This window comes from Aspergillus ruber, assembly GCF_000600275.1.
Source record: "Aspergillus ruber CBS 135680 unplaced genomic scaffold scaffold00012, whole genome shotgun sequence".
NCBI lineage: Eukaryota > Fungi > Ascomycota > Eurotiomycetes > Eurotiales > Aspergillaceae > Aspergillus > Aspergillus ruber.
In genome coordinates, this window is record NW_024467308.1 from 309,600 (window position 1) to 321,291 (window position 11,692).

At 50.6% G+C, this 11,692-nt stretch overlaps 3 protein-coding genes across 3 annotated transcripts; 2 read left to right on the top strand and 1 right to left on the bottom strand.

The window, feature by feature from the left end:
- Window positions 1-741: 741 nt before the first annotated feature.
- EURHEDRAFT_412185 (putative GPI anchored protein) lies at window positions 742-1,759 on the top strand. The gene is made up of 2 exons (XM_040781837.1): window positions 742-1,051; window positions 1,121-1,759. Exons 1-2 carry the CDS (start codon window positions 980-982, stop codon window positions 1,571-1,573), a joined length of 525 nt encoding a protein of 174 aa, XP_040639058.1. The 5' UTR covers window positions 742-979; the 3' UTR covers window positions 1,574-1,759.
- Window positions 1,760-2,642: 883 nt separating this feature from the next.
- EURHEDRAFT_386255 (putative ubiquitin conjugating enzyme E2) lies at window positions 2,643-4,138 on the top strand (the record flags this gene model as incomplete). Its single annotated transcript, XM_040779675.1, has 2 exons — window positions 2,643-2,984; window positions 3,035-4,138. The coding sequence occupies 2 exons, from the start codon at window positions 2,643-2,645 to the stop codon at window positions 4,136-4,138; spliced, it is 1,446 nt and encodes a 481-aa protein (XP_040639059.1).
- Window positions 4,139-4,883: 745 nt separating this feature from the next.
- Window positions 4,884-9,323, bottom strand: ssdA (mRNA-binding translational repressor SSD1; the record flags this gene model as incomplete). The annotated part of the gene is made up of 5 exons (XM_040778969.1): window positions 4,884-4,923; window positions 4,988-5,994; window positions 6,054-6,413; window positions 6,488-9,138; window positions 9,227-9,323. The coding sequence occupies 5 exons, from the start codon at window positions 9,321-9,323 to the stop codon at window positions 4,884-4,886; spliced, it is 4,155 nt and encodes a 1,384-aa protein (XP_040639060.1).
- Window positions 9,324-11,692: the final 2,369 nt, after the last annotated feature.

Sequence of the window (11,692 nt, forward strand, 5' to 3'; positions counted from 1 at the left end):
AGTTTACTGCCAATGTGTGTGAGACAAACCGCAGATCACATGATGGCAATGGCTAAATATAACAACCCACGGCCCAGAATTCGGCGGGATCCGACTTGAGCATTGCGACAACCCCAGTTCAACTGACTCGCGATTGTATAGAACCAAGGGAAACTGTCTCAGTCTATTTATAAAGAACCCGTGTCAAATCCGCAGCTGATAATTGATATGTGGCAGGGGCTCAACGAGGAAAAAAAGTTCTATTAACGGCCAATTATTACTGCTCCTTACATTTTGCTCTTCTTTCAGGTCGTTCGTCGTACTTCTGCAAGCCTTGGTGGAGAGGGATACGTAGGCTGTCTACGCAGGCGATAGCGCACTTAATATGCATTGCTACTGCTACAAGTACTGCAAGAGTTCTATCACATTTAGTGTCTATGAGGCCATAGTTTTCAGCAATTTAAATGTGGCTATCTGTTAAGTCAATCATGGTTGCCAGGGCGAATCATAGTACTCTGCTCATCTTCTCCTCACACTTCCCCATATTTTCAGAAACAGACCGGACCAAGGGATTAAGTCAAGAATGTACCTGTTCAGAAGCAATCTAATTGTATACGTCGTAACACAAGGAAAAAAAAAAAAGAAAAAGAAAAAGAAAGAAAGAAAGAAAGACAAAAAAAAAAAAGGCTGACGCAACGCAACCCAAACATGGACTGACTAGTCGGGGTTTGAAGAAGGATTCGTAGCTATCCTCGTACAAACTGAGCATATCCCCAGAAGGGAAACGCGGGATAGACAGCCCTTCGTTTTGGATGGATACGTCCATTCACTGTCCTCCACTCGCGAAGCTGAGGCTATTTAAACTCCCCTTTCACCCAACTGCATCTGCTCTCTTTTCCTCTCTCTCACCCATTAGTCTGTTATTCTACTTAACACCCAATATTCTTACCCGTACCAGTCCATAATAATCCTCCTAATACAGCCCTACGCTCCATTCACAATGCACTTCAAGACGACCCTCCTTGTTGCCCTCTCGGCCCTCGCTGCTGCTCAGCAGTCTTCCCAGGCAGTGGTAAGTCCTTCCCTCCGATCTACATGTCTATTCCCATGGAGTAAACGAAGCACATGCTAAACTATCCAGGAAAACCCCGCTACCGGCTACCTCGACCAGACTAACTCCGCCGGCGCCGTCACCGGCCAGCCTGAAGCCGTAACCTCGCAGCAAGCCGCGGCTACCTCGCAACAAGCCGCTGCCACCTCGCAACCCTCTGTCGTGACTTCCCAAGATCTCCCAGCCGGTGTCTCGTCAAGCCTCATCCCCTCCCAAACCTCCGCGCAGTCGACCCTGGTCACCTCTGCCGACTCGTCCTCCGCTGGTGCTTCCTCGACTGCTACCTTGACCTCTACCGCAGCCAAGTCTACCTCTTCCTCTTCCTCTTCTGACGATGACGACGATGACTCTTCGTCTTCGTCTTCGTCTAGCTCCGGCTCGGCTAGCTCGTCCACCGCCGATGGTGCTGCTGCCGTTCCTACTGCAGGCTCTGTCGGGTTGACTATCGGTCTGGCTGGTGCTGCTTTGGCTGCTTTGCTGTAAGCATGAGTTGAGCTGGATGGCCCTGTTCTCCTGCTCACACCGTATACCCTTCGATTGCCTGCCTTGATGGAGAACAATGAACCATAGCCAACGGGAAGCTGGTCATACAGTAATGGATTTAGGATGAGACATGCAGCTTGTTCTCTTTGTTGGATATGTGTTGGGAAGGGCTTTTTTTTTTTTTTTACGCTCTCCCTCTTGTCTTCTTGCTTTCCACAAGACCTGCAACGTAAATAGTTATTACCTTAGCAATATCTAATGTCTGGTAAATAGAAGTTTGGACTGAATTACCTACGTGCTTCGTTCAGTTTTTTATAATCATATAGAGATGGCAATTAGACCAGCGAACAGGAATCTGTAATTAGCATTGCATTGTGATTGTGAAACAGTCGCACATAGGCGCTGTTGAATATGTTTGATTAAAGTATCGCAATCGAACTCTCCCCGTAAGTGTCACAAATTTGTAATCAGAGAACATCAGAATGTCGAATTTCTCAGCCCTACAGCAAAACCAACACAATCTCAACAAGATATCCTCGATAAGGAAATCAATAACACTTCCCAAAACGCGTCAACGCGTCTCCGAATCACATGACTAATACCGCGTCGCGCGGTGGTCATCCCTTTTCGGGCCTAGCGGCAGAAATCGTCACCGCAACCAGAAGAAAACAAAGAACAACAACGCACCGCTCAACAAGTGAGCTTTACTCCATACCCCCTGCCAGTTTGCGACGTTCCTATCGTTTGAGGATTAGAGCTGGACTTCTTTGTTTTGTCTTTTGTTTTGGGGTTTTGGGATTATTTATGGAATTGGCATTGGGTGTTGTGATTGATTGGTGATTGTAACGCAACGTAACGCTACGTCTGGAGTACTTTGTACAGAAGTGCACCTGGTTCCTATATTATACCCATCCTGAGCGAGCTGCGGAGTTTCCTGTCGCATATTAGCAAAAGCGCATTTTACAATCCGACGAGATCCATCTACGTTGCAACATACCTACATCATGGTGAGTTAAGCTTTCCCTACTCCATATTGGCGGCGGATCATACCCAACCAACGCTAACAATTATGTTATACAATATACAGCCCTCAGCCTTCCGCCGTCTCGCAGCAGACCACGCCGTCCTCCACGACGACCTCCCCCCAAACTACCTCTTCCCACCCGATGACTCCTCCGACGACCTCACCCAACTCTACATTCTCCTCGCCGGTCCGCAGGGCACACCATACACGCAAGGATTATGGCGGTTACATCTGAAGATTCCAGAGGATTATCCTAAAAGTCCGCCGAAGGCGACGTTCCGGACGAGGATCTGGCATCCGAATGTGGAGGAGACGACCGGAGCAGTTTGCGTGGATACGTTGAAGAGGGATTGGAAGCCGGAGTTGACGTTGAGAGATGTTCTGATTGTAGGCTTTACCCTTGGTGTGGATTTGGGGTGCTAGACTGACTTGCGCAGACGATATCGTGTTTGTTGATTTATCCCAATCCGGACTCTGCATTGAATTCAGCGGCTGGTGCGCTGCAACAGGAGGATTATGAAGCTTTTGCGCGCCAGGCTAAGGTCATGACGTCAATCCATGCGTCGGTTCCCGCGGATATGAAAAATGCAGTGATGGAGGCGAAGTTAAGAGGCGAAGAGGCTGGAGCAATCATCCAAGAACAACAAGAGGATTCGCGCACACTGCAAACACGGAAAGGGAAAAAGGTGCAATCGGTGACGATGAAGAAGAAGGGCAACACTGCACAAACACAATCAGCACAGCAATCATCACTCTCACCCTTACCACCATCGACCACCGACCAAGACGAAATCATGACATCCTCCGACGCCGAGAATGAAAATGACGAAAACAGTACCATCGAAAGCAAAGAAAACGACCCCTCCCTCTCCCCTTCCCCCGTCAAATTCGCTCCCCCAAGCCCCCGCAAAAACGCCCACGGCAAACGCCCCCTCTCCGTTCTCACAATGCCCCTAGACCACGCCCACTTTTACTCCCACCTCCACGACCAAACTTCACCCCCGCCAACAATGATGGACACGGACGAAGACGGAATAATGATGACCGCTTCGGAGAAGAACATCGCAGCTAATGCCAACTACCAAGAGTCAATACCAGAAGAAGACGAAGACCGGGGAGATGCTTCACCGCGACGCAAATCACCAAAACTCTCTACCCTGAACAAAGGCGTCAATGCATCGGGCCGGATCCGTGACGAAATTTTCGAAGATACACCCTCTACACCTTCAACACACCACTGTTGTACCAAAATAACCGGGAAAGAGAATCACGATTATGATACCCTTGCCGATGCGAACAAGGAACCCGGTAAAGCGGCGCGGAGGAATTACTACAGCGCTAACGCGACTACGAACCCTAATCTTAATACTCATCTCATTCCTACATTATCATCCGCCTCTTCGTCTGCATCCGCTTCTCTTTCTGCAGCCCCCGCTACCGCTCCAACCAGTTTGAAGGGTGCCAAGGCCAAAGGTGCTACGAGGTCCGTCCCTGGAACTAGAAAGGTGTCTAAGCCGCGGATTGGACTTAGGAGGTTATAAGTTATTCAAGGGTTTCTGGGTTTATATTATTCCTTTTTGTGATGATCATTATTAGTCTTCTTGCTGTTTTTTTTATTAGTATTATCTTTTGAGGGTGCTTGCATTGCGGTTGGTGTTTGGGGTTCGATTCGTTGTACGTCCCAAGGGACCATGAATGATACCATGGGAATTCAAAATCTACCAAAATTGCCCGATGATTTGTATTATGTAGCAAGACAAGCATAACCATCAGGATGCGCCTTTAAATAAGCTATGCAAATATCTAAGATTATAATAAACATATCTTCGATCCAAGTCCCTTCGTGACCAGCCTTCAACCAAAGCCATCTGCGACATTGCCCGTAATCAACAAAAACATTCAATTTAAAACATGGTACCTCATGTGGAAAACCAGTGATTCCAAACGCTTCACCCAAGGACTTTTTCTGCATAAAATCATGCAAGGAAAAATAGGAACCCAGTCCACCAACGTGATACAGACAACATGACCCAATATCAAAACCACAGAAATCCATAATGGTTCAAGCAAAAGGGAATAAGAACGCTGGGCTGATTAAAATGATACTGCCTGGAGAAAAGGGACGACAAACGCTTTGATAGGAATATGTTCGCTTCGCAAGGCAAGGTCTGTTCGTATCCGTAGACGACTCCACCTTGCGAGACACGAAGGGAAAAGAAAAATTTTGTACTATGAATCAAGCAAACATACACTCGAAGAGGTAAAGTATACCGTTGTCAAACCCCTTTACAGAGCGTAAGGGTTCACAGAGCGAATAGTGAGGCAACTGTAGATGCGAATGCGTTAGCCACAAGAACAGTAAAATAAAGATCACCATGGATGATACTTACGGAGGACTCTTGGACAGATCGGTCTTGAGAATAATTGGAACGCGGCTCATCTCCGTGACATCTTGGATGTAGTCTCCGTTTTCTTCTCTGAGCTTGAACAAGTTCAGGTACTTCTCCTTGTTCGTCAACTTGGCTTCCGGAGCGTCACCGGCATTGGTCGCCATCTTCGGGTCCGAGCGAGTGCGGTGAGGACCCTGTTGGCCATTGCCGTTGTGGGTTGGCGAAGGGGGCATGCTCTGAGTCGGGCGGTCCGCAGAGCTGTTGTTCAACGACACACCAGCGGCCATCTCAGTGACCTCGGACATATCATCATCATCATCAAAGAGGGCATCAACATCATCTGCGGACATCGTCCCGGTCTCAGTTTGCTTGCGCATGGCCTCGTCCCTTTCGCGAGCACGCTCCCTGGCAGCTTCGGCTTCACGAGCCGCTGCGGCAGCCTGGGCAGCACGGGCGTTCGCGGGCTTAGGACGTTCATCCTCGGGAACGTACGCGGAAGACGGAACACCCTTCTCCCAGTAAAGCTCGAGAACACGGGAGTCCTTGCGGAACTCTGCCTTCTTCAATGGCAGCTGATCACAGTGAACACGCTTCTCGAAACCGTACTCCGGAATGAGGACATCAAACGCGGACTCGTAGACGCAGATGACAATACCTTCACTAATCAGGTCGCCACCAATTGCCTGTCGTTCCTTATCCATGTTACGGCAGGCCTCAATGTGGACGCTTTGCTCCTGAGCGTTGTGTGCCGAGTCCTTCTTGTTGTTGCAAAGCTCCGCTGTCTTGTTAAGGGATTCCAAATCGTCCGTGAATTCGATGGCACCATCAGAGAGAATAGCCTCCAGCTGACGGTGCACAACGATGTCGGAATAGCGACGCGATGGGTTGGTGAAATGGGTGAAGTAAGGAAGGTTAAGAGTGTAGTGCTGGCGCTGCTCACCCTGCACAGTGCCTCCAACGTAGTATTTCGCGCGTTGCATGGCCTTGACGAGAAGTACTTCCATGCCCTATATAAAAAGAATCCGTTAGAGCCCTGGGATTCAGAAAGGGAACAGAGTTGACTGACCTTGCGCACTTCAACATCCGACACCTTGCAGACACTGCTCTGCAAACTGCCACTGCTAGTAGCGTCCATTTCATATCCGAGTGGGTTCATCCGGTCGACGAAGGCCTGGAGCCGACGAGCATTAGGCGGGGTCTGGCGGCGAAGGAAGGCCTTTTCAGGCATGGCCGTCACCAATTTGCGAGCAACAAAGAAGTTGGCCTTGTGACTCAACTCTTCGACCAGCTCATGGGCCGCAGAGGCGTCAAAGATGTTGTCTTCGACAGGCACGTTCTCGTCATCCAACTGAGACAGCAAACGCAAAGGTGGCAAGTTTGAAGCACGGTGGCCAAATCTTGCTTCGCGGAATTTCGCGGCAAGGCCCTATATATTCGGAAAAACAAAGTTAGCACGAGCAATAGGGAAGATTGGGTCACCAGTAAAAGAAAATCACTTACGTTCAAGGCCCGAATGTCGTCAGCAGTAGTCCCAGGCACTGAAACGTCATTCTGACCACCGATGATTGCATTGACCTCGTCGTAGCCCAGTCTACCAGAGCTCTTGATCACACCCTTGCCGATCCACACGTCGTCATCGACGATACCGGTGTCAGGGTTGGCTCTGAACACCACACTGACCGTCAGGCGTTCCTGACCAGGAAGCAGCGAGCAGAGCTCCGTAGATATGCGCTTTGGTAGCATGTTCACTAGGCGGTCCATCAGATAGACGGCGGTTCCCCGCTTCTTAGCCTCCCGGTCCACCAGGGAGTTGGCCTTGACGAAGTGGGCAATATCCGCGACGTGAATACCGATCTCAACCTGTCCATCGGGGAGCTTCTTGGCGTGGACAGCATCGTCCAGCTCCGGGGTGCCGTTAGGGTCAATGGTGAATGTGACTTCGTCACGGAAGTCTCGACGCGAGGCCAAAAGTGCTTCGCCCTCATTGGCAACTGACCAGTCGTCCCAGCCAATACTCTTGAGGACCGCGTCGGAGAACTCGTCAGAGCCAAAGTTGTTGTCCCGGAGAAGGGCATCAGTCTCCACCCTCAGATCACCCATCTCGCCGAGTTGCTCAACCAAAGTACCAAAGGGGTGCAGAGAGGTGATCGGCCATCGCTTGATGCAAGCGACGAAGATGCGGTTGGCGTACTCCTGGTGCTTTTCGACAAAGTCTCGAGGGGCCTGCTCGGTGGGGATCGCAATGAGCGGAACACGCTTGTCTGTAGGCTTGAACCAAACAATCTTGGGTTTCTCTTGGTGGCGGTCATTATGGCGGCCGTGATGACCATCTCTGGCCTGCCGTTCGGCCTCTTGCTTCTCCTTCGTCGCCTGGCTACTGGGACGGAGGAGACCCAGAGTTCCCGAGAACATCTGTCCTGCGACGCGTTCGATCACAGCCACGATATGACCAGCATACAACGGCTTCTGCTCATCGCTGATCTCGTCTTCCTCGACCAGCAGAAGGCTCTGGCCTTCCACTTCGACATCGTCGTTTTTCTTTTGAGTGGGTCGCTGGCGGAGACTGCCACGGCGACGGATGCTGCCGTCAGGCCCGACCTCCTGTCGCTCTCCATTGGCGCCAGAGTCCGAGCGAGACAACTTGTCACCGCCATTGCCACCAGAGCGGGCATCCGTGATGTCCTTGCGCTTCTTTTTCTCTTCCTTTTCCTTCTTCTGGCCCCACACTTCGTCAACATCCAAGAGTTCGACAGCAACAAAGTCACCCTCAAGTGCACGGTTGCGGTCTTTGCTTCCACAGATGAAGATATCGGCATCCAAGTCGGTGGTGGTGACATAGGCGTCGGAGCGGTTCTTCTTGTTGACCCGGAGGGTACCCGCAACCAGCTGACCGTTGCTCAACAGCGCCGGCAGGTTCGCCTGGGGAAGATAAGGAGTGAAGAGCGTTTTGCGCTGCTGCTGCTGCTGCTGCTGCTGTTGAGCGGATAGTTGCTGCTGGGGCGCATGCTGACTGGCCTGGAGGCCCAAGCCCTGGCCATTCAACTGCCCATTCTGCTGCTGCAGGGCTTGCAGTTGGGCAAGCTGGAGAGGGTTCAGCTGCTGACCACCAAACACCTGTGGTGCCATAACCACTTGTCCCTGCGGAAGCTGAAGGAGCTGCGGCTGGCTCTGGTACTGGAACTGGCCAATGGAGCCGACGGACTGGTTCATGGACGCGCGAGCACGGTGGCCAGGCTGGAAAGAATTACCTTGTTGTCCAAATCCGGTCCTCTGCTGATCCTGGTTCTGGTTCTGCGGTTGACGCCAGTTGCTGTCAAAGTTGCGAGACGAGGAGCGGGCGTGGCCCTGGGCACTGCCACGTCGTTGGTTCTCCGGCAAGGGACCAAGACCACTGTCAGGGAATTGGAATCCACCGGCACCACGACCGGAAAGAGAGCCGCGGTTGCCGCCGACTGCCATGGATTGACTACGGCCATGGCCACCGGCACGAAAGTTTCCAGCGCGCTGAAGTCCCAGACCCTGAGGGGCTTGCGAAGCACTCGGTGTCGACTTGCCGTCGGAGGTAGGGGTGTTCTCGTCATTACCACCAGCACTTGGGCCGGGGAACTGGAAGCCAGAGGCGGTCCTCTTCTGCTGGGCAAGTTCCGCAGCCTTCTTGGCCTCCGGCAGTGCCAGAGAATGACGACGCTGGTGGCCACCACCTGGGGGACCCCGGCCACGGCCGCCGTGACCTCCGCCCTCATTCCTCTGGTTGCCCTGCGGCTGCTGCTGCTGCTGCGGCGGCGGCTGCTGCGGCTGTTGCTGCTGCTGTTGGTTGAAGTCCGAATACCCAGAAGCACCCGATGACGGAGCTGGAGGCGGGCCCATGCCCAAACCAGGGAGTGCGGACTGATTGCGGCGGTGGGGGGATTGTGTGTTCACGGGCACACCCAGTTGCTGCTGAGCCAATTGCGGGAATTGAAAAGCGTTGAGCTGAGGGGACACGCCTCCGACAGAAGCATTGCCTTGGATGGAAGGAAAGGAACCGCCAACCTGGTTCAGCTGCTGGGGTTGTAGAAGGCCCATGTTAACATATTGTTGGTGTGTTGCAGCGATTTGTTGCTGCTGCTGCTGGAGTAGCTCGATCTGTTGCTGAATTGCCAATTGTTCCACTGCGATTTCCAAATATCGTCATTAGCCCTGTGAACTGACCACATGGTGACCGGAACGCTGCATGAGGGGTGCATCAGGAAAACGTACTCATGAGGGGAGTGAGCTCAGATGGACTTCTCCGGTGAGCAATATGGAGCTTGCGACCAGTGGGGCCGGGCACCCCGGATTGGCCTTGTTGATCCATGATCCCAGATGAAAGAACGAGTAGGCTAAATGACTGTAAAGCGGGTAATCACTGCGAGTGCAGAAGGACGAACGATGGTCAAGCGTGGTTGGGACGGACTCGTTTCAAAGTCGACTAACACACAGACCGACCGAGAATGATGTTGCAGGGAGAGGGATTCCAAAAAGGTGAGAGTTGTAGGACACTGAAGAGAAGCGAGAGATCAGTAAACGGAGGTATTGATCAACGATGTTAGCCAAAGGAATTGATGGGAGAGAAAAGAAGAGAGAGAAGGGAGGATTGAGGGGGAGAGAGAGAGAGGGAGAGAGGATGAAGAGAAAATCAAAGTGAGAGGGAAAGAAAGGAAAAGGAGAAAGAAAGTGGGAAGAAGACACGAGGAGGGGAAATCGCAGATTGATGATGATAGACCCAGGAAGCTGCGAGTGTCCGAGCGGAAGACATCACCCACGCAGAGCGGACAAGTACAGAAAGCAGGAAGGAGCAAAGAGCGATAGACTAACGTACCGGAAAATAACACACAGACTGGTGTTTGCTGTAGGCTTTTTTTTTTTTGGTAGGAATCCTTTTTGGTTGTGCTGTACAGAACGGGGGTTAAAGTAACGATTGCCCCTTTTCCTTTTTTTTTTTTGTCTTTTTCTTTTTATATGCAGGAAGCGGTAACGACTTGCAGGGAAATAACAAAAAGTGTACAAAATCAACGAACGCAGAAAACGAAAAACAGCAAAAGAGGGCTGGCAATAGCAGCCGGGCAGAGGAAGTATCTTTTCAAAGTCCTCTGGGGCAAAGAGAAAAGAGAGAAGGAGAGAGGGAAACAGACGTGAAGCTGTTCAATAATTGGAGAGGGGGCTTTTATTTGGCGGTGGAGGAGGGGAAAAGACAGTGGATGACCGGCAATAGAGCACTATCGCGACCACACTATAATTCAAAAAAAAAGGAATGGGGTCTTTCTTTTCTTCTTTTTCTTCTCTTCAACGGTTTCCCGGAGAGGTTGATCCTCAAGAGAGAATAACGGGTTGGGTGAGGATCGGACGATAAGTAGAGATCGTAATAGACCCACGGTATACGGGATGAGGCAAAAAAAGGCTATGCTTAATGAGCTGGCCTCTTTGGGACAGTGGCGGGGTGGAAAAAGACGAAAGGATGAACAGTTCGTTTCCCCCCGAGACTAGACGTTCTTCAGCTCCTTTTGGGAGACAGAAAGAGAATGACAGTTGAAACCAATCCGTGCACGACGAGTCAATGACGCTGGACGGGTTTGACCTAAGGAGCGGGGGAAGTATTCAAAAGAAAGAGAGATACAGAGAAGGGGGGTGGGGGGCAAGAAAAGAGGGAGATGAGGAGTCGAAGGAAAGAGGGAGAAGAAAGAGAAATCCTTCTTTTTCAATAATGAGAACAGAAGGAAAGAAAAGAGAGAAGAGGACCGAGAAGAGAGGTTGGTGGGTGTGGGGGAGAGAGACAGCGGAAGAGCATCATCACCATCATCGTCATATCAGCTAGCCTCGTTGGGTTGTCTTGGACTACCCCATAGTGGTAGTAACTGGTAATAGTAGGTTTCTAATTAATCTGTTACTGCGTTGTTCATCCCATTTACCTGCAATTCCTTTCCAAGCAACTAAAGCTATATAAAATGCAAAATGCTTTCTATTTCCAACCATCTCATACTTGATGTCTTGCTACAGGGACTCCGCCGTTGTCAACCTGGAGAACCCCTGAACGGGTGATGCGACCGCCCAATTTGCCATGCTCCACGTGATCATTTTCCACGACTACTCCATACAGACACTTTTTTGTACTCCATATAGCCATATCTACACCGTACTTTTACTCAAGAATGATCTCCGAGTGATGTTCATCATGATGCAAAATGCCTAAAACCATCCAAGCTTCTCACCTCCGTACCGAGGAACCGCCCGGTGCACTAGTCGACACGGGCGTACTGAGGTATGAGGTATGGTACTGTCTGTTACAGAACATGCGTTACAGTATGGTATATTACTAGATGTACCAGTACGTACCATGACAGAACACACTGACCGCCTCCATCATAGTACAGCTTAGTACGAGTCTCCAACGACAAACTCCAACTTCAGTGTCTTTGTTTACTGACAGCTTCTCTCTTTATCTTTGTCTATTGAGTGTACCGCTGGTACTCCTTCCTCTCTTTCCGATTGACAGACCCATGTGATGGTCTTAAAAGGTTTGTGTAGGGTTCCTAGATCCCCATGGCCCAGACTCTTAAAAGACTTTTCGCGCTTTTCCCTCCAAATTCGTACGCCTACATCCCGATAAAAAGAAAAAGAAAAAGAAGAAAAAAAAAAAAAAAAAAAAAAAAAAAATATCATCGAAGTCACCACCGCGAAACAAAAAAC